Raw genomic sequence first — 19,389 nt, forward strand, 5'->3', positions numbered from 1 at the left:
CGCCAGACACCAAGTACGGGCGTCATCGGGTTCATATCGTCAATTCACCACTTCCAATGGTCCATTATTGATACTACCGCGATCCGCCTCGAATCGACTCCTCCCCCCTCTTCAGTCGTCTTGCTGTCGACCATTGTCTTCCTCCGGACGAGGACCAACCCCTACAATGTTCCAGCGAGCTGCCAACCGGTACCCCGCCGCGCCGGCGGCTCCGCTGCAATCCACGCTCGGTGCTCGCAGCAATAGCAGTACCGCCCCGCTGCACAAACCGGTGGCACCGGCGGCCGCCGCGGCGTCGTCGTTAGGGGTCAAGCGGAAGATTGAGATGACCAGCACGCAATCGACGCTGGGGTCGCTGCACGACGAGGTGTACTTCGATGAGAACGACTTCGACGACGACGAGGATTTGGACTTCGAGGCCCCCAACCCATTCACTCGTCCCGTTGTCACCGCCGCCGCCACAGTTGCTGCGCAGATTGCCAGACCGCCCAAGATCTCCAAGCAACAGCAACAGAAGCAGGAGGAGGAGGAGGAGGGTATGATGGCGGGATACCCGAACCTGAGCAGCGCGTTCGCGGACGATAAGATCTCCGTCGTCGATCTGACGGAAACACCCACCCGCGAGTCGGCGTCGGCCGTGAAGTACCCCGATCTCCCTCCGATACCTGTCGACGACAATCAGCCCCCCTCGAGCAGCATCCAGTACCCCTGGTCCTCGTCGCCCCCGTCCCACTTCCAGGCGCCGGCCAAGAAACCCCGGAAACTGCCATGGCTGGGCGAGGAGGATGGAGAGGATATGGGTCCCCGGAAGCCCGTGACGCCCGCGCGTCCGAAACAGACGGCTATCTGGAACAAGTCCGCGAGCGCGATCAAGGACGAGCAGAGGGAACTGCGGCGGCAGAATAAGGAAATGAAGGCGCTCGTGACGGGCCAGCTGCCACTACCCCGTGCGCAGGTGGCGTCGATCTTCCTCAGTGACGAGCAACGACACGTTCTGGACGCCGTGGTGCAGCAGGGGAAGAGTATCTTCTTCACGGGATCAGCCGGAACAGGAAAGTCGGTGCTGATGCGAGAGATCATCAAGAAGCTACGGGACAAGTACAAACGGGATCCGGATCGGGTCGCGGTAACAGCGTCGACCGGCCTCGCCGCTTGCAACATCGAGGGCGTGACGCTGCACAGCTTTGCAGGGATCGGATTAGGCAAAGAGCCGGTGCCCGAGCTGGTCAAGAAGGTCAGCGTCGAGTCCACTCGTCGCAAGAATGACGGCGATGACATGGCTAACGGAGTAACAGATCAAGAAGAACCAGAAGGCGCGGAACCGCTGGCTGCGCACCAAGGTGCTCATCGTCGACGAAGTGTCCATGGTCGACGGCGACCTGTTCGACAAGCTGGAGGAAGTGGCCCGACTGATCCGCAACAACGGCCGTCCGTTCGGAGGGATCCAGCTCGTCGTGACCGGCGACTTCTTTCAGCTGCCCCCGGTGCCGGAAGGCGGCAACCGCGAGGCCAAGTTCGCCTTCGCGGCCTCGACCTGGAACACCTCGATCCAACACACGATCCTGCTCACCCACATCTTCCGTCAGAAGGACCCGGAGTTCGCCGACATGCTGAACGAGATGCGACTGGGCAAATTGACCCCGCGCACGATCGAAACCTTCAAGCAGCTTTCTCGGCCATTGAACTTCCACGACGCCCTCGAGGCCACTGAGTTGTATGCTTTTGCCCTCCTCCAACGCAAAACAAGACAGGGTATTGACAGCCGGCTAGATTCCCCACCCGGCAAGAGGTCGACCACGCGAACAGTGCGCGCATGAACCGACTCTCGGGCGAAGTGATGACCTTCCACGCGCTGGACACGGGGACGATCCAGGACCTGCAGTTCCGCGAGAAGCTCCTCTCCAACTGCATGGCGCCGCCGGTGATCCACCTGAAGAAGGGGGCGCAGGTGATGCTGATCAAGAACATGGAGGACACGCTGGTGAACGGGTCGATCGGGCGGGTGGTGGCGTTCATGGACGAGGCGACCTTCGACTACTACATCGAGAACGAGAACGAATTCTCGGGCGGGAATAAGGCCGATGGTGGGGAGGGGGACATTGACATCGACAACGACGACGCGATCATGGCGCGGGCCCGCAAGAAGCTCAAGCCGCTGGCCCACAAGGACGGCACGGCTGCCGTCGGCGCGGGCGCCGCCGTGACGACGCGCAAGTGGCCGCTGGTGTGCTTCGTGCAGCCCGACGGCACGGAGCGGCATCTGCTCTGCCAGCCCGAGACATGGAAGATCGAGCTGCCCAACGGCGAGGTGCAGGCGCAGCGCCAGCAGGTGCCGCTGATCCTGGCGTGGGCGCTGTCCATCCACAAGGCGCAGGGTCAGACCCTGCAGCGCGTCAAGGTCGATCTGGGCAAGGTGTTCGAGAAGGGCCAGGCGTACGTCGCGCTGAGTCGTGCAACCTCCAAGGCGGGCCTGCAGGTTACGCGGTTCGAGCCCCGCAAGGTCATGGTCCACCCCCGGGTCATCGACTTCTACTCCAAGCTGGTCAGCATCACCGACGTCCTGAAGCCGAAGGCCGGTAGAGGGGCGGCAGCTGAACCGGAGGATGAGTTCGAGGAATACGACGGCTCGTTTTAGGGTCGGCGCGAGCACGGCCTTTGCATTCTTAGGGCGACGAACAATCTTATACTTGTCAAGGTCAGCGGGCTGGGTTGATGACTAATGATTGCATTGATTGTGGAGATATCGATATTTAGTAGGTGTTTGTTATATGGGTGCTAGATTGTGTAAGAGGGGCGTGGGAAAATTGCTGAACTGTACTGTATGTAGCATAGACCGATAATGACAAGAAGAATATGACATTAGATGTCTCCATCCATCGTTTACCATGGAACAGAGTTTCCCGAGCCCATAGTAAATAGGGACTGACGCTTTCGGGACTGGCATGCAATTGCAGGAGACCCAACCACTAACGAAAGCAAAAAAACGACGAATCCACACACACCCTTGAGCAAGAGTCGTCCCAAGCAGTTGGCGTGGGGCAAAACAAAAAGAGTGGCCCGAACCGCGATTCGAACGCGGGGCCTCTCGCATTTCAGATGTGGATCCCAAAGCGAGAATCATACCACTAGACCATCCGGGCTCTTATGATGTCACAAGCTAACTTGCTTACCCTATGTCCACCCATTCCCGGTGTCAATGAAAGGAAAACAAAAACAAAAGAAACAAGGCCCGAGCCGCGGATCGAACGCGGGACCTCTCGCAGATATGCTTGGGTTTGGAATCCCTAAGCGAGAATCATACCACTAGACCACCCGGGCTTGATGATGTCATGGGCTGGATTTATGAGAACATAGACGGGGACAATACGCTATTTGTGTAGAGGAGAGATAAAGGTGTGTTGTTGTCTGTGAAGCGGTTGTACTTACGGTTAAAAGACTGTATAAGTACTTGAATCCTGCTGCTTACCTATATTCTACAGATAATTAACTGCTTAGGATACACCTGTGGATAGTGTATACCAAGTATTGATGCTCGCCCCACAAATGAACTCCTGTTGGAAAGCTCCCGCCGTGTGCAAAATATATTGAAGTACCGAGGCTGTAAATTATAGTCGTACATTCGTCCGCTGTCGCCCGGTATATCAGCTCCCACGCTGGAGCTAATCATAGACAGACAAACCTTCTCCTTTCTTATTCTTCGACACACATCCACTTAAAAAAGTGTCCGAATGGCCCACCAATGCAAAGACCAGAAGGTGAAAAATAAACCACTTCCACCACTTCGGGGTTCTCGGATTTGGATCTTTCTGGCTCTGAGTTCTTTATTCTTCTAGCACAACTATTCCAGGGGTCCGATAGCTGGTCAGAGTTATGAGAATGGGTGCCTATACTGAAGTGGTCACGGTTGAGATGCAAAGATACAACTGCCGCAGTGGTCTCCTACTCGGCGTGGTCTGATATGGGAAGACGCCCTGCGAGCCTCGAGCGATACTACTGGTGAATGAATGCCATGCTCGAGGATCCTGATTCTGGGCTTGCTATTACCACATAACAAGAATATTGCTTCTAGAGGATCGTCCTCCATCGTCCTCAGCCGTCCTTGAATGCCGTGCTAGTACAGGCATTGGTTCTCCGGGGAGGGGGCCAGAGCTGCCAGAGGACCGCATACTACTCAGCCATGATTCTTCTGCAACGGCCAAAGCTCATTTAGTTGACCACAGTCTTCTTTTTTTTTCCTGCCCTCGATTGCATTGCACGTCTTGACCCAAGTGAGTGAGTAAATATCACCGTCCTAGCCTGTGAAATGGTTCCCCACCGTCCATATGCCAAAAAGAAATAACTTCAACTGCTTTCCAGTCCAGCCGCAGCCGCTCATCATCCCGAGCCGGTAATCCTCGACGACATACCAGGCATCCGATAACATTTCAAGTCGGTTAGCCGTATCACCAACGTCGACGTAGCCTCGGACATTTCCACGTTTTCCGCAAGCCCAGCACCGAGCCCCGTAACATGAACTGTTTTCCCCGCCAAATCGACACTCACACATGTGTCTTCCTTCCCTGGCCCTCCGTGCGGTTAGCTCGTCCTTGTCGCATATCCTCATCTACAATTGGTTGCGTAAAAGCAATGGTATCTTTGATATCCCGAAGCTGGAGCAATTCCTGTCACTAAGACCCATTTTCTTTGCCTATAGCGCGAAGTACCGAAGATATGTCAGGCTGCAGGTTGTTTTCATTATCGATGTTTGTTGTTGATGGTGTTGAAAAGCATCTCAGGATCACTGCCCGATCAGGATAGGGGTTCAGTAGGCGTATCACGTGAATGTCATGTGTTCTTTCCTGTCCGAGCAAGGTAACAGCCCGTGTGACTCAGATTGTTGTTGCACATGGTGCGTTTTTGGTCGACACTTTCGTAGTTGCCTCAGGCATAAAGGGCAGGGATTAGAAGACGAAAAGGAAGCAACTCGCGATCTCAAGGTACCGGTAGGTACCTACCGAGTAGGGAGTCACTACGTAGTAGTCATTATGACTGACATCTCGAGGTCCCATGGGACTACGGAGTAGTAACAGTTTAGTCCCACTCCCAGTGGGCCATGTCATGGCCCCGTTCCTGAATGCATCAACGGGTGATATATGGCAGCTGTATCAAAATCCAGACTGCATGCCTGATTTTGATCCTACCGAGATTCCGGTCGTGTGCCCTCCTTTCTCTTACACTGTTACCCAGCTGAGTGCAAACACAACCTGGTAAGTGCACTCAGACCCATATAAACCGCATCGATTTGCAGTAGCGGATCATGACCCTCACTCACCCCAACGAACGCAGTGCTCAATATGTCGCAACTCTTCCGGCTCTTGGCAACAACACCATCACAACCACACAGTTCCTCTCGTGGAACCCGAATCTCATTGGTATCTGTGATAATACGACCGAGCAATATGTTTGCACGAGTGCACCAGGCGGTACTTACATCTCGCCCCAACGAACAAAACAACTAGTAGCGGAGACCCGCGCGGCGGAGGTGACGGAAGTGGGACATCCACGGGAAGTGGTGGAGTTGGTGGCTCCTCCAGAAATTCCACTCTCGTGGCACCCGGCGGCACTCCACCCAGCCCGACCCAATCTGGCACACCATCAACGTGTGTGATCGGTATGCTCAGGCGCAGTCGGGCGATGGCTGCGACTCTTTCAGCCAGGACTTCGGCATCACGTCACCGCAGTTGGAGACGTGGAATCCTGTCCTTGGGTCAAATGGCGAGAACTGTCTCACACAGTTCTTCGCTGGGAACTGGTACTGCGTCGGACTTGCAACAGGTACAACCACCACTTCCACAGCCAGCTCCACGGGTGTACCTACTCCCTCCCCAGTCCAATCCGAAATCGACCCGCAATGTACAAAATATTCCGCGGCCGTCTCTGGAGATACCTGCATCGCTTTCGCCTCGGCGAATAATATCACACCCGCCCAGCTTTATAGCTGGAACCCAGCCCTTGGTAGCGGGGGCTCGAACTGCGGCTCGGATTTCTGGGCCAACGATTACTATTGCGTCGGCGCGCCTGATAGCTCAGCTACTACAACAGCTGCGCCTACTAGCACGGCTGTAGTCACGCCTTCGCCAATCCAGTCAGGCATAGACCTCCAGTGTACGAAATTTGCCGAAGTGGCCTCGGGAGATACTTGCCCCGGCTTCGCCACGAAGAACGGTATCACGGCCACCGAGCTCTACTCCTGGAACCCAGTTCTCGGCGCAGGAGGCGCGAATTGTAATTCTGATTTCTGGGCCAACGAGTACTATTGTGTCGGTGCACCTGGAAGTTAGTCTACTGACCATTTTTCTTGGTTCATTCATGGAGTATTACTGCTGTACTAAGAAATCGAGCAAGATACCTTGTGGTGACAGAAAGACAGAAACCCGTTTTTACCGAAGTACAATGTCTCACACGGCGTGGCGGATTCATAAATAAAAGTACTTTTTCTTGGTCCACAAGCGATGATACATGTAGTATGTCGTTGCTGGAACCCAGGTTCAAGCGACTGGGGAGGGGATGGTTGCTATCATTAAAATATAGGTTGAGGCTACTCGCAGGACAGACCATTCCATTTTCACAACACAGTGGATTAACAGGTGCATCGAATACCGTGCATCCAACTTCCAAGTTGTCAATCATGATATTACGCACATCCACCGTGTCCCGATATACCAGCTCCTATGACTCGAGAATCGGCTCGTCACTCAATCTATCAAATACTAGCTATGTATTGTTCCAAGTCCGGACCCAATACATACGACCACAGGGTGTGGAAAATAGGGCTTCCCGTCCGCTCAGCCGTACTCAAGCCACACGCCGGGAGGTTAGTAGTTGGGTGGGTGACCACCAGCGAATCCCTTCTGTTGTATGTTTTTTTTTTGCTTTTGATTTTTTGCCTGGTTGGTTGGGTAAAATGTCCTTCCTCTGAGTACTCCGTACTAACTCAGGCCGTATAAACTTCACCCTCCGGGGCAAGCCCGAATCGCCGATGTGGCCCTCCTTAGCTTCCCCTATCAGCCCTCCCACAAACGCAGCATTCCGTTCTTGACGATGCCATTAATCATCATCGTACTTGCTGTGTCGCATATCGGCTCACGTGGTCATTTCTCCCATCCCAGGTGCACGGGCTAGTGGTGTGGCATACTGACCGAGATGATGAATTGAGTTCGAGATAAGCGCGGCGGGAGCCGAAGTATATTCCCATCATCCCGCTCTTCCCCGCCAAACTTACCTACATTGTCGAAACCGTGGCCAATCAAAGTAAGACAACCAGCATTCCTACATTTCCAAAAGAATAAAAGAAAAAAAAAGAAATAGAAAATCCCACAAGAATGCGGAATTCTTATGCGAGTATATGCATCCACGATCATGTTAGTGATATACGAGACCAGAAGCTCAAATAATTCTTCCTTTCTGGAGAAAAGCCCGGCAGGACCGTCAGACCTCTTGGGGACGGGAATTCGATTCGGCGATGAAGCCAGCTATAGAATAGAGAATTCCCACCAGAGAAAACAACAAAAGCCCAGTACTAAGCTGGATGAGAACGATGAAATAAAGAAAGAAACATTATCAGAGAAACCCACATACCCCTTCGGATCGACAACCCCACCAAAAAAAACACAAAGAACAAAAAGCAAAAAAGAAGTGGCCCGAACCGCGATTCGAACGCGGGGCCTCTCGCATTTAAGATGTGGATCCCAAAGCGAGAATCATACCACTAGACCATCCGGGCGCTTATATTATATCTGCCTTTACTCTGTAAACATATTCTCATTAACGCATACAGCCTTCTAAACATCATGTATTCACCAGATTGCGTGGGGTTACATGGAGGCATACATAATACTATTAGCCAGTATATAACCACAGATACAGTCATTGCCACTAGTACAACCTCGCTGAGTGGCATCAGGTTCCATGAGGGGCTGCCGATATCTGATTCTCTTTGATGCCCGTCTCCGCTGTGACGCTCCCTAAGGCTGGGATGCTGTATCCACGAGCACGTCTAGGTCTTTGTCTGAATCCTTTGACTGCGTCAACCATTACTGTGCACGCTATTGTAGAGAATCGATGATGGGAGATCGACCAATAGCCCGGCAAGTCCCATGGAGCCTGTAACCCCATTCCGCGAAGTACAGTACAGTCCTACACCCAGACCTCACCCTACGTAAGAAACCCAATTACTGCAAAAAGAACACAACATCAACATCCATTCCTCTGCAAAACTATAAACATCAAAAGACATATATTCATCAACCAGATCATATGTTCACCATCCCTTATGTACAGTACTATGTACAGTACCATATCCCCAATCATCCAGACCACGATCACGACCACGACCCCCCAGCATCACCCACAACCGCCCCCTCAAATCAGATCTAAGCCTGCGCAGCGAATCCGATTCTCGGGCCCTCCGAGTCGAAGACGACGTACTGGCTCTTGAGGAACACATCACCGAGGATGGACAGGCCCAGGCCCTCGTTGGACTGGATGCCACCGTAGCAAGTAGAGCTGCCGGTGGTGATGGGGGCGTAGTTGATGTACTTGCCGGGGACGACGGCGGTGTAGGAGCCGATCTTGACGCTGAAGTCGGGCAGGGAGGTGGAGCAGGAGAAGACGTAGCCGCCGTAGTTGTAGCTGTAGGAGGCGCCGCGCACGCTGCTGTAGTAGGTGGAGACGATGGAGTCGTCGAGGAGGATGAGGGTGGTGCCGGTGTCTGTGTTGCTGTTAGGAGTGGCTGTGGAGAGGGGGGAGAGGGGGTTGGGTATAGGGTGGGGAAAGGAAGGCAACGTACCAGCAATAGCAGAGAAAGAAGAGGAGTGGGACGCCGAGCCCACGCCGTAGCCGCTGGCGGTGAACTGCCAGAAGCCCTGGCGGGCGTCGACGTTGGCGTAGGTCAGCGAGCCGGTGTACTTGGAGGAGTCGATGAATCCGAAGTCGTAGGTACCGGCGGCGTGGTACTTCAGGTCGACAGCGAAGAGAGGGCTGTCCAGGCTGGACTTGACGGTGTCGAAGAAGGTGGTCTGGGCCTGGGGGGAGACTGCACCGCGGGATTAATACAGGTTAGACCACGCAGAGAGAAGAAGAAGAAGACATACCCGTGTTGATCAAGCTGAAGGCCAGACCCAACAGACCGTCGGTGTCGGTGTCCTGGACGAACTCGGAGCTGATGCGGCTGGCGGCCTCGACGGCCTGGCTGCTGGCCGTCACCGTGCCGACGGTGACCTTGTCCTTGTAGACGTCGCCGCTGGCGGAGCTGCCGTCGCCGTAGGAGATGCTCCAGCTGTAGCCGGACAGCTTCTGGGCGGTGCTGCCGGGGGTGTAGATGCTGTGGCCGGTGCGCGAGGAGGCGGCCAGCTCCGAGGAAAAGACCCAGAGGTCAGCGGATCCGGTGTCGAAGTCCAGGTTCAAGGTCGAGCTGCCCACGGTGACGGGGGTCAGGTAGGAGACGTCGTTGGCCTGGGGGATGGTCACGACGCTGCCACTGACGGCGGCGGCCTTGACGCTGGCCGGCACCTGGGCGCCGTACTTGGCCAGCGCGTTGGCATACAGACCCGGCAGGTTGACGGTACGTCCCTTGCTGCCCTCCTTCTCGACCTGCTTGACGGAGAAGTTCTTGACGGGGACAGAAGCCTGCGTCTCGGCCAGGGGAGCCGCGGTGGCGGCGGTGGTCAGACCCAGAAGAAGGGCTGCAGCCTTGTTGAGGACGACCATGGTGGGGGATGTTCAAGCAGATATCACAAGGAGGAAGAGAAGGAGAAGGGACCTGCTGCTGCTGCTGCTGCTGGATGAAGAAGAGAATCTCAATTGACGCGGGTTTCAATGTGCTCTTTATACCTTCTGCAGCCGTGCTGTACATGCTCAGTCCTTACACTCTGCATACATCCTCATCCACGCACGAGTATTCTATCTCGCCGAGTGTATACTACCGCCCAGGGTAATATCCAAATGTCTCACTCCCCTCAATCACGCCAACGGAGACCGGAGCACCACCAATCCATCAGGAAGCAAAGACCGACGATCATCGCCGCTAATCTAGTGGGGGAGGGGGAATGGTCCAATGGCCAGCCTTATCCGCATGAGGTTATTCCCCCCAATTGCGCCAAGCACAAGACTATATGGCTAGGGAACCAGTCACCGGCGAGCGTCAGACTGCCCGTACCTGGCAATCCTTCGTGAGGAGCTTGATTGGGGATAAGAACTTCTGCAGTCTTCACAAGAAGACCAAGACTACCAAGAATTGCTTGCGCCAATCCTCACGCTCCAAGCCATCGCCACCCTCCGTCTTCTTCAGAGAATATACTTTGAGGTGAAGTGTATGTAGGTAGGGTAGTGGGAGCGAGACGGACGTTCGAACGGACTCCGGAACACTCACCTTTCGTTGCCCCTCTTCATCTGGTATGGTACCTGAACTAGACTACCCCTTTGGAAGAGAGTCAGTAATCGATTAAACACTGAAAACATCATAGACCATCTTGAATTAGACCCTCTTCTTATCATAGAAAATCAGCGACGATCGGCGTATCCAGTACAGGATAGATAGAGAGAGTACAAAAAGTGCCCCCAGTAAACCCTAAGAAGCCCTAACAACGGTGCGTCCCGAGGTACTGTCCCTAAGTTACCCCAAGACCCTGAGCCTAGCCCAGGCACATTATTATTATCATCTCAGTGCAGTTTACACTATCACAACTAACTTAATGACTTAGTATATGAACAGAGTAAGCTAAAAACCAAGCTAAAATGCCCAGACCCAACCTCCGACGGTGCTCCTGACCCCTGTCCCCCCCAAAGTGGGTAATAAATAATCTATGCAATGCAACATAACCTAAGCCAACCCTCTCGGTGCGCAACGGAGAAGTTCGACCTCGGCCTCGGCAGCCTCCGGTCTTCACCAACAGTACCACCAGTAAACCCCCTCACACTTGCCTTCAACGAGTCAACACTAACTAACAGTCTAACAGTCACTGCAACGGCCAATGGCCACTTCTTCGACGACCTTAGCTGCAAGTTCAACCAACTTAACCCAATCCCCCCAATCACAACCCGTCGATCCCCACCCGATCTGCACAAATCAAAATCCTGCAGGGTCTGGGGGCAGTGGTGCCTTCTGATATGCTTCCTGCAGGGTCGAGGGGGAAATTAGCCAGGCTGCGGGCGGGCGACTCGAGACCCTGACTTCCCCCCCCCCCCCTCCCTTCACACTGCACTTCTCTCCATCCTTCTGGGAGTGAAAACCAACGGGGCTCCGATTGAAGAGTCGCTGATAAGGAATGCATGGGGCAGCTGAAGATTTCGCTCCTGAATACTGTCAGTGTCACATCGCTGCTTGCGCTATGAACCTATAAACCAATGAAACCCCGGAGATGGGGTGTTGTTAGGACTTCTGACGTTTAGCTCGGTTGTTCATATGAATATGGAGATGAATTATTGGACCCTGGGAATTTAGATTAGATGCCTAGGTGTACCTCCTGCTAAACTATTATTACCCCCCCCTCTTGACCAGACCCCGACACCACAGGCACTACGGTAATCAACTACGTGCTGTAAGTATCAGGAGATATCGCAACTGATAAACCCCTGATAACCTCATCCCGATTAAAAATGATAACAATGAGTGAGGTAACCGAGTCCCGAAATGACGCATCTGAGACCTGCAGCAGTAGCAGCAGCAGCAGCAGCAGATTGTACAATACAATACAACCACAGACAGACCTAGCTAACTAGCTAATCGGGATATACACAACACACAAAAACTATGATATCGTAATTCGTACAGTCATACCCCTCGGCTCTGCATCTCCTTATCTCATAATTACAATCCCCCCCCCAAAATACTCCGTATCTCACGAGGACAAAAACTGCGAGGGGAGGCTGGCAGCCGCGGCAGCGGCAGCGGCAGCATCACCCCCCTCAGGACCAACACCGACGCCGTCATACTGTTCATTGAGCAAAACCTCCAACATGTCGAATTCCCCCACCATCGGTCCCGTGCCGCCCAGCCCCTGGTCCACGACCGCGGTGGAGCTGTTGAAGAACTGATCCAGCGGGAGCGCGAACCAGTCCGGGAGTCCGCCGGAGGTGCTGGGGTTGTTGTCCGGCATCGACTGCGACGCGGTGACGTTGTTGTTGTTGTGGCTGTGGTTGTTGTTGTTGTTGGTCGTCGTCGAGGCAGACGCTACACCACTCCCTTCCATCTCCCCCGCAGGCGGGGTCGCGCTGGGGTCGTAGTAGTTGTGGTACATGGACGGGGGAGGGGGCATGAACGAGACGTTGATGTGCGAGGAGTTAATCGACTGCGCGGGAATCGCCGCCAGGGGGTCATGCACCGAGGAGCTCATGCTGGTCCCCGTCTGGCTCGTCCCGTCGACATACCCCAGGTTCTGCGCCGGCGTGGTCTGCTGCGCCGGCGTCCAGGTGTGACTGGACCCCTCGCGACGGCCCGGGGCTCCGTCGCGCGGCCGCGGCGACTGGTGTCGTGACACCGGCGCCGACGGCCGCTCCTGCTCCCCGTCCCCACCGCGGTCCAGCGGCGCGAACCGAAGGAAGCGCGTGCGGATACTGGTCGTCAGCAACTCCAGCAGTCGTGCAATGGCATGGTTGAGGTGCACATCGTCGACCACGCACGTCCGCAGCGCCTCGATGGTGCGGTCCTGGAGGTCCAGGGAGACACGCACATCATCCTCCTTGGCACCCAGAGTGAAGGTCTAGGGATGCAATGTCAGCGCGGATTCCGTCGGCGGATAGACGCACACTGTACGAACCTTGAGAATGAAGATCATCCCCGACAGAATGCGGAAACACGTCCGCACCGGGGCGTGCTTGAGATGGTCCCCGGGGACAAGCACCTCCAGCACCGTCTGCAGAATCTTGCGCGATGCATCGACCACCTCTTGAATGTAGGGTTCGTTGACCCGATACAGCTCCATAAGCACGTGAAACCCAACACCGCTCGCTGACGGGCCCGCATTCGGTCGTGACATCTGGCTCTGGGCCGCTTCGTTCGTCATCGTCGTCCACCGATCCACCACCGCCTGAAGCGCCAGGGAATTGACGTAGAGCCCTGGGCCGTCAGTCACACTATCTTAGAACACAGCACAGGGCAACTCACGGGTATACTCATATTCAATCATCAGGATGTTCCTCATAGGGGGCGCCACTGATTCAATTAGCATCTCTCATCTCGGATCCTAGGAATGACACTTACAATCAATGGTATCGATGTTATGTCGCCATTCCCGCAAGAAAGGCTGGAACCGATCGATCTGATCCCGGTACCGTCCACTCCGGATAAGCTCCGAGGTCTGCTCGTTCGACGCGAAAAGCAGCTGATTGCTCTGGTACATGATCTTGGAGATTCCGATCCAGCAGTCATGCATGCGATCGACGATGGTATCACTGCCCTTCGCGCCCGTCACGGGAGTCGGTTGGATGTCACTGGTCCACTGCGGAAGGGGTAGCATGGACGGGATTCCCAAGCGGCCACTGCTCTGCGTGATGTAGACAAGGATCAGACGGCGGAGTCGGCGTTTGCGAGTCTGCTCCGATAAAGGTTCGACGGCAGCTTTGGCATCATTCTTCTGATCGAATACTCCAAGCTCGAAAGCCAGCGCCTGCGCGGTACTCAGCAGCATCCAAGCCATGCGATCCGACCGCCAGGCAGGTTCGAGCCATTTCTGGAAGGCGAGCCGACCCTCTGCGGCGTTGTTGGGGGCACGATTCGCCGTGTTCTCCGCATCAGCTTCGAGCTCGCGCTCGTATCGACTCTGCGTGTGAGCATCCAGATCCAGGAGAGCGTTCTCGTCGTCACCCGGGGGGAAATGGAGATTTCGAGGATGCCAGTCGGTCAGGATCAGCAGCGCTTCGATGGTACCGAGCGACCGCAGATTCCCCTTGTGGTTTCCCTTGGCAGAAGTAGGCGCAAGGTCGAACGACCGCGGCCGGCTGATCCCCATGCCGTTATTGTCGAATTTCTCCTGGCCCCAGAAGAGACGCTCGATCATACCGCGGAGATACGACCAAAGCCGATCGTGGATGTAGAACGCCCGTGTATAAGCCCCATCGCCTTTCGGCTTCATATGTCGCGACGCGGTTGTCAAGATTGCCACCGCCAGAACCGGCTCATCCGTAAGCAGACTCCGATGCGTCGATGGGTGCGAGAAGTCCGGGATCACGATGGGACTCAAGGGAGCAAGGTGTTCGTAGTAGCTGCCATATCTATCAGTACGAGGGAGAGTTGTCCACCAAAGCAACCAAAATACATACTATGCGACGTAGGCCATAGCCTCTTCCACCGACAGCCAGCCGGCACGAACGAAGCGCAATCGCGACCATGCCCGGACCGCATCCACGAACCCGGGGTCCGGCGCATTCTCCGTCGCGTCCGGTTGTCCACGCCCATCCGGATGCTGTGCACCTTCCATCGCCCCGGCGCCACCAGCCTGGTAATAACCACCCCCAACGGGGACGGTGCCGGACCGCTGGGGTCTCGAGAACGACCCGCCCGCACTGCGCGGAGTGCCCGCCTGGGTGAGCGGAGACATGGGAGAGTTAAACGAGGAAACCGACTGGCGCGCTCCGTATCGATTCTCCAGACTCTGGCGATTGAGGTCTTCCGTGCGCCCGGCGGCTTCGGACAGGAGGTGCAGGGCGTCGTGACTGTTGCTGATGGCCGGCGACAGCAGCTCGACGGCGGTGCGGTTCATCATGGGCTGGCCGCCCTCGAGGCTAAAACTGGGCGCATGGCTCCTCTCCGCGGCCGAGAAGACCGACAGACGGTTACTCCGCGCATCCGCGAAATGCGCTGCAGGCGTGGACTGGGGGTTATTGGTGGAGGTGGAGGTCGGATTGGTGGTGGAGGTGGTAGAGGTGGTAGTAGTGTAACGCTGGTGGTGGCTGCCGACCGTTGGTGGTGGTAATTGACCAGCCGTGGGTGAGCTTTCCGACCACTTGAGTCGCGGATGGCCGGGGGTGTGGTTGTTGTTGTTGTTGTTGTTGTTGTTGTTGTTGTTGTCTAGCGCCGTAGGTGCCGCAGCAGCAGCAGTGGCAACCGAAGAGGACGCATGCTCCAGTGAGGGTATATACGGCGATCCATCGCTGTTGTTCGAGCCGTGGCTGGAGATGACCTCTCCGACCATCATCCGCTTATCGCGACGAAGGCCATCCTCCGTCTCGTCTGCGTCCGAGGGCTTGCGCTTGCGCCTCGTCGCGGAGAACTCGCAACGTTTGCTTTCGCGGCGACATCGCACACAAGGAGGAGGACGAGGATTATCCACACCTGAGGAGATAATAAGTGAGAAGATTAGTTGTCTTTCTCCAATACAGTAAATATTCGCGACCGCATAATTCTAGTGAGAATTCCGGGGAACACAAATGAAAGGTAAGAAAAAAAATAGAGGGGAGGGGATCTCTTACTGCCAAGGTCGCACTTCACCTTGCGCTTTCGGCACGGGTCGCAGGCCTGGTATCCACGACGATGCTGAGACTGGGCCTGGGACAGGGACTGAGACTGGGGCGATGGAGACTTCTGACTCTGGTCTTGCCCGTTGTGCGAATAGAGAGGCTCCTGAGGGCCGGTATTCGCAGGTGCTGCCATGATGACTCTCCTATGTCGGAGTACGGACAGCGACCGAGAGGGCGGGAGAAGGGGGGGAGGGGGGAAATGCCGATGCAAAGCGAGAAAAAGCGGTGGGGGGAGAAGGAGGAAAAATAATAATAAGGGAGGACGGAGGCAGGGACACTGCAGAGAGAGAGAGAAAGGCCGGGAACAGCAACAGAAGAACCAGCAGCACAACCGTTTGTTGTGGTCTTTCCGGCCCCAGGCAGCAGCAGCAGCAGCAGCAGCAGCAGCAGCAGCAGCAGCAGAAGCAACCTTTCTTTCTTTTTCCCTTATCGCTCTCTCGCTTTAGTCCTGCAGTGCTCTCTGATCTTCTCACCAACCCAACCCACACACAAACCCACACATACACCCACTCACTCACTTTCCCTCGGAAAGTTTACCTTAGTCTCCCTCCAGAGACCGCCAAAGAAAGGCAAAGAAGTCAGTGGAGACGCAACCTTCTCTCAAAAGGCGGAGAGAGAGAGAGAGAGTGAGAGTGGGAGTGAGGGAATGGGAGAAAAACAAGAAATCCAGTTTCAACAATTGAACAACACACTAATTCTCCTTTCTCCCCAGAATAGTAGCGACAACATTCATTACATTAACTTATGCCCTTCAAGATGCACCATCTCGAACCAACACCACCCGGACAGTTCTTCCGTCAGCTGAGAATGCGGGGTAAAAACACATCGCCAGCCTCTGACTGAATGCTGGCTTGTATCTGTTATCAATCGTAATCCCAATAAACTCCGGGCTATTCCTACTCATCATTGATCACGGGATCCATAACCGCCTGGATGAGGAAAAAACCAGCGGTGACTGCCGAATGTATATATGCTTCACGGGCTGCATTGCAGGTCGGTCAATAGTCTTTCATCTCCTACAGATACAGTGGATACCCAGGACATCCGAATGGATAATATATGTACAGTACACGAACAAAGCTGGGAGGTGAGAAAGAGACCTACCGCCCTCATCTGTGCAATGGCCGTCTGCGATAAGGCGGATCAAGGGAACTGAACCAACCCCCCAATCACAGTCACGCTAATCCAACTGATGTAGCACTCTCCAATGGAATTCATCCGATAGAAGAATTTCAAGAACAAGAGAAAAAAAAAACACAAACACTCTCATGTCTTACACCAACAAGTAGAAATATTAGATAATATGCGCCCACCCCCTCGGGATTTACAAAAAGGGCCAAGCATTCACTCCAGAGTCAATGTTGGCAGGCACTTGCGCTCTGCTCAGGCGACCGAAGACGCAGCCGTGTCGGGGAAGCTAGGGATGGTCGTCGTCGGCTTGGCCCGATCGATCACCAGACTCCCGTTCATCTTCGGGGCGGGACTCATCATCGCCTTGCGAGATACGACCGACGCGCGCGTCGCCACGCTGTCTTCGCTGCCGCGTCGAGACATGCTGGGAGTCAATCGTCCCGGGAGAAGCCCGCGAATGCCTCCCGCCTTGCGGGCCGGAATCTCCGACGTGCCGGCCGTGAGCACGTAGAGCAGATATTTGAGATTAGGAAGGGTATGGCGGATGTCCAGGACGCGTAGACCCTGTACATTCAGCAAGAACTCGATGTTCTTGTTCAGAAGAAACACGCCGTACTCGAATCGGTACTGCACGCTGGCCGGGTGGAGCGGGAAGGTCCTCTGGGGCAGCGATGCAGACACCGGGTCCTGGATGAACGAGCGCGACAGATACGGATTGATCGGGTAGGGGATCGGGGTGGAGAGATAGAAGGAGAGAAGGTAGACTAGGTGGGCGGTATATCCAAGAGCCGCCGCCACCTCGTCGCGGTCGACGTCGGTGAAATCCGAGTTGGGTAGAGCCAGGCCTGCGATAGTGAATGCAAGTGGCTTGTTGTAAATGGGCTCGATCGGGTAGACCGCCAGCAAGTCCTCCGAGATACGCCGGATCTGACCCTTGGAGTCCTCGGTGTTCTTGTCCAGTAGCCCGGCACTTGAGCTCAGTTTCGATTGCGCATCGGGAAGGTGGCTCTTGGCCTTGGCTTGGACATCACGCCCATGCTCCATGGCCACTCTTCTGGTCTTGATGCTATTGACCAATTCATCCCTTCGCCTTGCAGCACTGTGGAGATGCTTGCGCTCGGTAGCAATGGCATGCTTGGTGACTGCGAGTTTGTTCCGAGCCTGCGAGAGTTTCCCGGCGGCGGTCACCCCGCGCTGCTCCCTCTCGAGGATCGAATTGATCTGCGCCTCAATCCGGTCCCTGGTTGTGAGCGCATCCTGGATACACTCGTCCAGATTGGCCAGTTTCATGAGGGCCTCGTACGACGAGGTCGACATCGCCACGCCATCTGCCGCTTTGGCGTGGTGTGCGGGCACAGCAGGCAGGACCGGTGGGATATCGGTCAGATTCGTGTACACACCGTCGGCAAAGTGGAAGAGGATGGAGTTCGCCGGCAGCGGCTGATGGAAGCTATCCAACGACTTCCCCAGGAACTGGAGTGACTGCAAGCATAAACGCAGTTCCACCAGCAGCACAAAGTCCCCCATTGCTCGAGTCTTGGCCCAGAGCTTGACAGTCAGATGATCCCGTCGTGACACCGAGGGACCGCACATGTTGAGATCGAACGACCGGAAGCTGGGGTTCGTAGCATGCTCCACCGGTTCGCTCACGTAGACCGGCTCCTCGATCCCGTCGCAATGGAGGGAGAACCAGGTATCAGCCATGCGACTGCTGGTAATCTCTTCCAGCTTCGTCTGTCTCGCGCGAGGGTTGGGAGCATTCCAAGGCATGGTGTTCCTCCGATGCCATTGTCGCAATGGGGGGCCTGCTGCTGTTGGTGTTTCATGACCCCCGGAACGATGGTTGGTGGTTGCGGACGACTTCAGATCGGTAAAGGAGCGCGAAGGGTGCAGGGAATGGTTTACATCGGCGATCGGGACTTTGGAAGGCGACTGCAGAGAATTGGGTACATCTTCGTCATCAATGGGTTTCCCGCGAGGTTTGATCGGTGGTGGCGTGACGACGAGGTTGCGAACGGAAATGCTCTGGAGATGTCGCAGCTTGCGATTCTGAACAAGACGGTAATCAGTTGTCTGTCCCGAGGATATACACAATCAACATGACACGGCAAGAATGTACCAGAGGGAAATGCCAAGGTCTTTCGCGGCGACCGCCTGCATTGTCATCGGCCATCGCGGGCAGGTCAAAGGGAAAGCAAGACAAGCTTAGCTGTCGCACTGCGAAGGCGGTATTGATCCGATCATCCTAGACAAGGATGGGTAGAGGGTAGGGAAGAAGGATCAGATGAAATGACGACAATTAGAATTGTGTATCTAGCAAAAGCAACTAGCTGCTTAATTCAACAGTCAACAGAAAGAGAAAGAGAAGAAAGAAGAGAACACGTAAAAGAGTCAAGGATCGCAAACGACGTAATGTGTTGGTGTGGGGGGAAGAGAGTGCGTAGGAGCAGTAGCAGTAGGGAAGCTGATCGCACGCCGCAGCGATTGATGCAAGCAGATGGAGTGCAGCAAACACAAGCTGGCTACTAGTAACAATTGACTACAGCCCGGCGGCCTCAGTCAGTCAGTCGGTCGGTGGTCCGCCCAAAGAAAGGCGGCGGGCGGAATCGACCGCCCCGTCCGTTCGGGGAAACCGTCGAAAAATTGATCCGCCTCAGATCTTCAAACCGCCTATTCGACTTTCCCAGGTGTGTGAGAGAGCCAACTTCAACAGGAATTCACCACCACTCCACCACTCACCCCCTTCCACCCAATCGCTAGTCCTCT

General features: G+C 55.1%; 5 protein-coding genes and 3 non-coding genes across 8 annotated transcripts; 1 reads left to right on the plus strand and 7 right to left on the minus strand.

Moving 5' to 3' along the window:
- Nucleotides 1-978: 978 nt before the first annotated feature.
- BO82DRAFT_250764 (uncharacterized protein) lies at nt 979-1,227 on the minus strand (the record flags this gene model as incomplete). Its single annotated transcript, XM_025630877.1, has 1 exon — nt 979-1,227. A coding segment is annotated over one exon (249 nt), but the record flags the coding sequence as incomplete, so codon positions are not given.
- Nucleotides 1,228-3,054: 1,827 nt separating this feature from the next.
- BO82DRAFT_t323 lies at nt 3,055-3,140 on the minus strand. The gene has a single exon. It is a non-coding gene; the product is annotated as a tRNA-Pro (tRNA).
- An 86-nt stretch (nt 3,141-3,226) lies between these two features.
- BO82DRAFT_t322 lies at nt 3,227-3,318 on the minus strand. The gene has a single exon. It is a non-coding gene; the product is annotated as a tRNA-Pro (tRNA).
- A 2,324-nt stretch (nt 3,319-5,642) lies between these two features.
- On the plus strand, nt 5,643-6,347 carry BO82DRAFT_409387 (LysM peptidoglycan-binding domain-containing protein; the record flags this gene model as incomplete). Its single annotated transcript, XM_025639728.1, has 1 exon — nt 5,643-6,347. A coding segment is annotated over one exon (678 nt), but the record flags the coding sequence as incomplete, so codon positions are not given.
- Nucleotides 6,348-7,676: 1,329 nt separating this feature from the next.
- On the minus strand, nt 7,677-7,762 carry BO82DRAFT_t321. Its single transcript has one exon. It is a non-coding gene; the product is annotated as a tRNA-Pro (tRNA).
- Nucleotides 7,763-8,401: 639 nt separating this feature from the next.
- On the minus strand, nt 8,402-9,815 carry BO82DRAFT_323619 (pepsin-like aspartic protease). Its single transcript, XM_025632804.1, has 3 exons — nt 9,132-9,815; nt 8,828-9,073; nt 8,402-8,749 (listed from the first exon to the last, which is right to left on the minus strand). The coding sequence occupies exons 1-3, from the start codon at nt 9,745-9,747 to the stop codon at nt 8,412-8,414; spliced, it is 1,200 nt and encodes a 399-aa protein (XP_025485887.1). The 5' UTR covers nt 9,748-9,815; the 3' UTR covers nt 8,402-8,411.
- Nucleotides 9,816-11,647: 1,832 nt separating this feature from the next.
- Nucleotides 11,648-15,711, minus strand: BO82DRAFT_396700 (Zn(II)2Cys6 transcription factor domain-containing protein). The gene is made up of 6 exons (XM_025638859.1): nt 15,445-15,711; nt 14,296-15,307; nt 13,238-14,238; nt 13,142-13,189; nt 12,795-13,093; nt 11,648-12,737 (listed from the first exon to the last, which is right to left on the minus strand). The coding sequence occupies exons 1-6, from the start codon at nt 15,623-15,625 to the stop codon at nt 11,877-11,879; spliced, it is 3,402 nt and encodes a 1,133-aa protein (XP_025485888.1). The 5' UTR covers nt 15,626-15,711; the 3' UTR covers nt 11,648-11,876.
- A 1,050-nt stretch (nt 15,712-16,761) lies between these two features.
- BO82DRAFT_15070 (putative UV radiation resistance protein (UVRAG)) lies at nt 16,762-18,987 on the minus strand. The gene is made up of 2 exons (XM_025630169.1): nt 18,743-18,987; nt 16,762-18,672 (listed from the first exon to the last, which is right to left on the minus strand). Exons 1-2 carry the CDS (start codon nt 18,794-18,796, stop codon nt 16,876-16,878), a joined length of 1,851 nt encoding a protein of 616 aa, XP_025485889.1. The 5' UTR covers nt 18,797-18,987; the 3' UTR covers nt 16,762-16,875.
- Nucleotides 18,988-19,389: the final 402 nt, after the last annotated feature.

This window comes from Aspergillus uvarum (assembly GCF_003184745.1).
Source record: "Aspergillus uvarum CBS 121591 unplaced genomic scaffold BO82scaffold_108, whole genome shotgun sequence".
Lineage (NCBI taxonomy): Eukaryota > Fungi > Ascomycota > Eurotiomycetes > Eurotiales > Aspergillaceae > Aspergillus > Aspergillus uvarum.

Excerpts from the sequence above, each read along its gene's own strand:
- BO82DRAFT_323619 (XM_025632804.1), bottom strand. The coding sequence starts at position 9,747 with ATGGTCGTCCTCAACAAGGCTGCAGCCCTTCTTCTGGGTCTGACCACC. Across the intron at positions 9,074-9,131 it reads CTTCAGCTTGATCAACACGG|TCTCCCCCCAGGCCCAGACC; the intron begins GTATGTCTTCTT and ends CCCGCGGTGCAG. Across the intron at positions 8,750-8,827 it reads TTCTTTCTCTGCTATTGCTG|ACACCGGCACCACCCTCATC; the intron begins GTACGTTGCCTT and ends ACAGCAACACAG.
- BO82DRAFT_396700 (XM_025638859.1), bottom strand. The coding sequence starts at position 15,625 with ATGGCAGCACCTGCGAATACCGGCCCTCAGGAGCCTCTCTATTCGCAC. Across the intron at positions 15,308-15,444 it reads GGTGAAGTGCGACCTTGGCA|GTGTGGATAATCCTCGTCCT; the intron begins GTAAGAGATCCC and ends TTATCTCCTCAG. Across the intron at positions 13,094-13,141 it reads GATTGAATATGAGTATACCC|GGCTCTACGTCAATTCCCTG; the intron begins GTGAGTTGCCCT and ends CTGACGGCCCAG.
- BO82DRAFT_15070 (XM_025630169.1), bottom strand. The coding sequence starts at position 18,796 with ATGGCCGATGACAATGCAGGCGGTCGCCGCGAAAGACCTTGGCATTTC. Across the intron at positions 18,673-18,742 it reads GACCTTGGCATTTCCCTCTG|AATCGCAAGCTGCGACATCT; the intron begins GTACATTCTTGC and ends CGTCTTGTTCAG.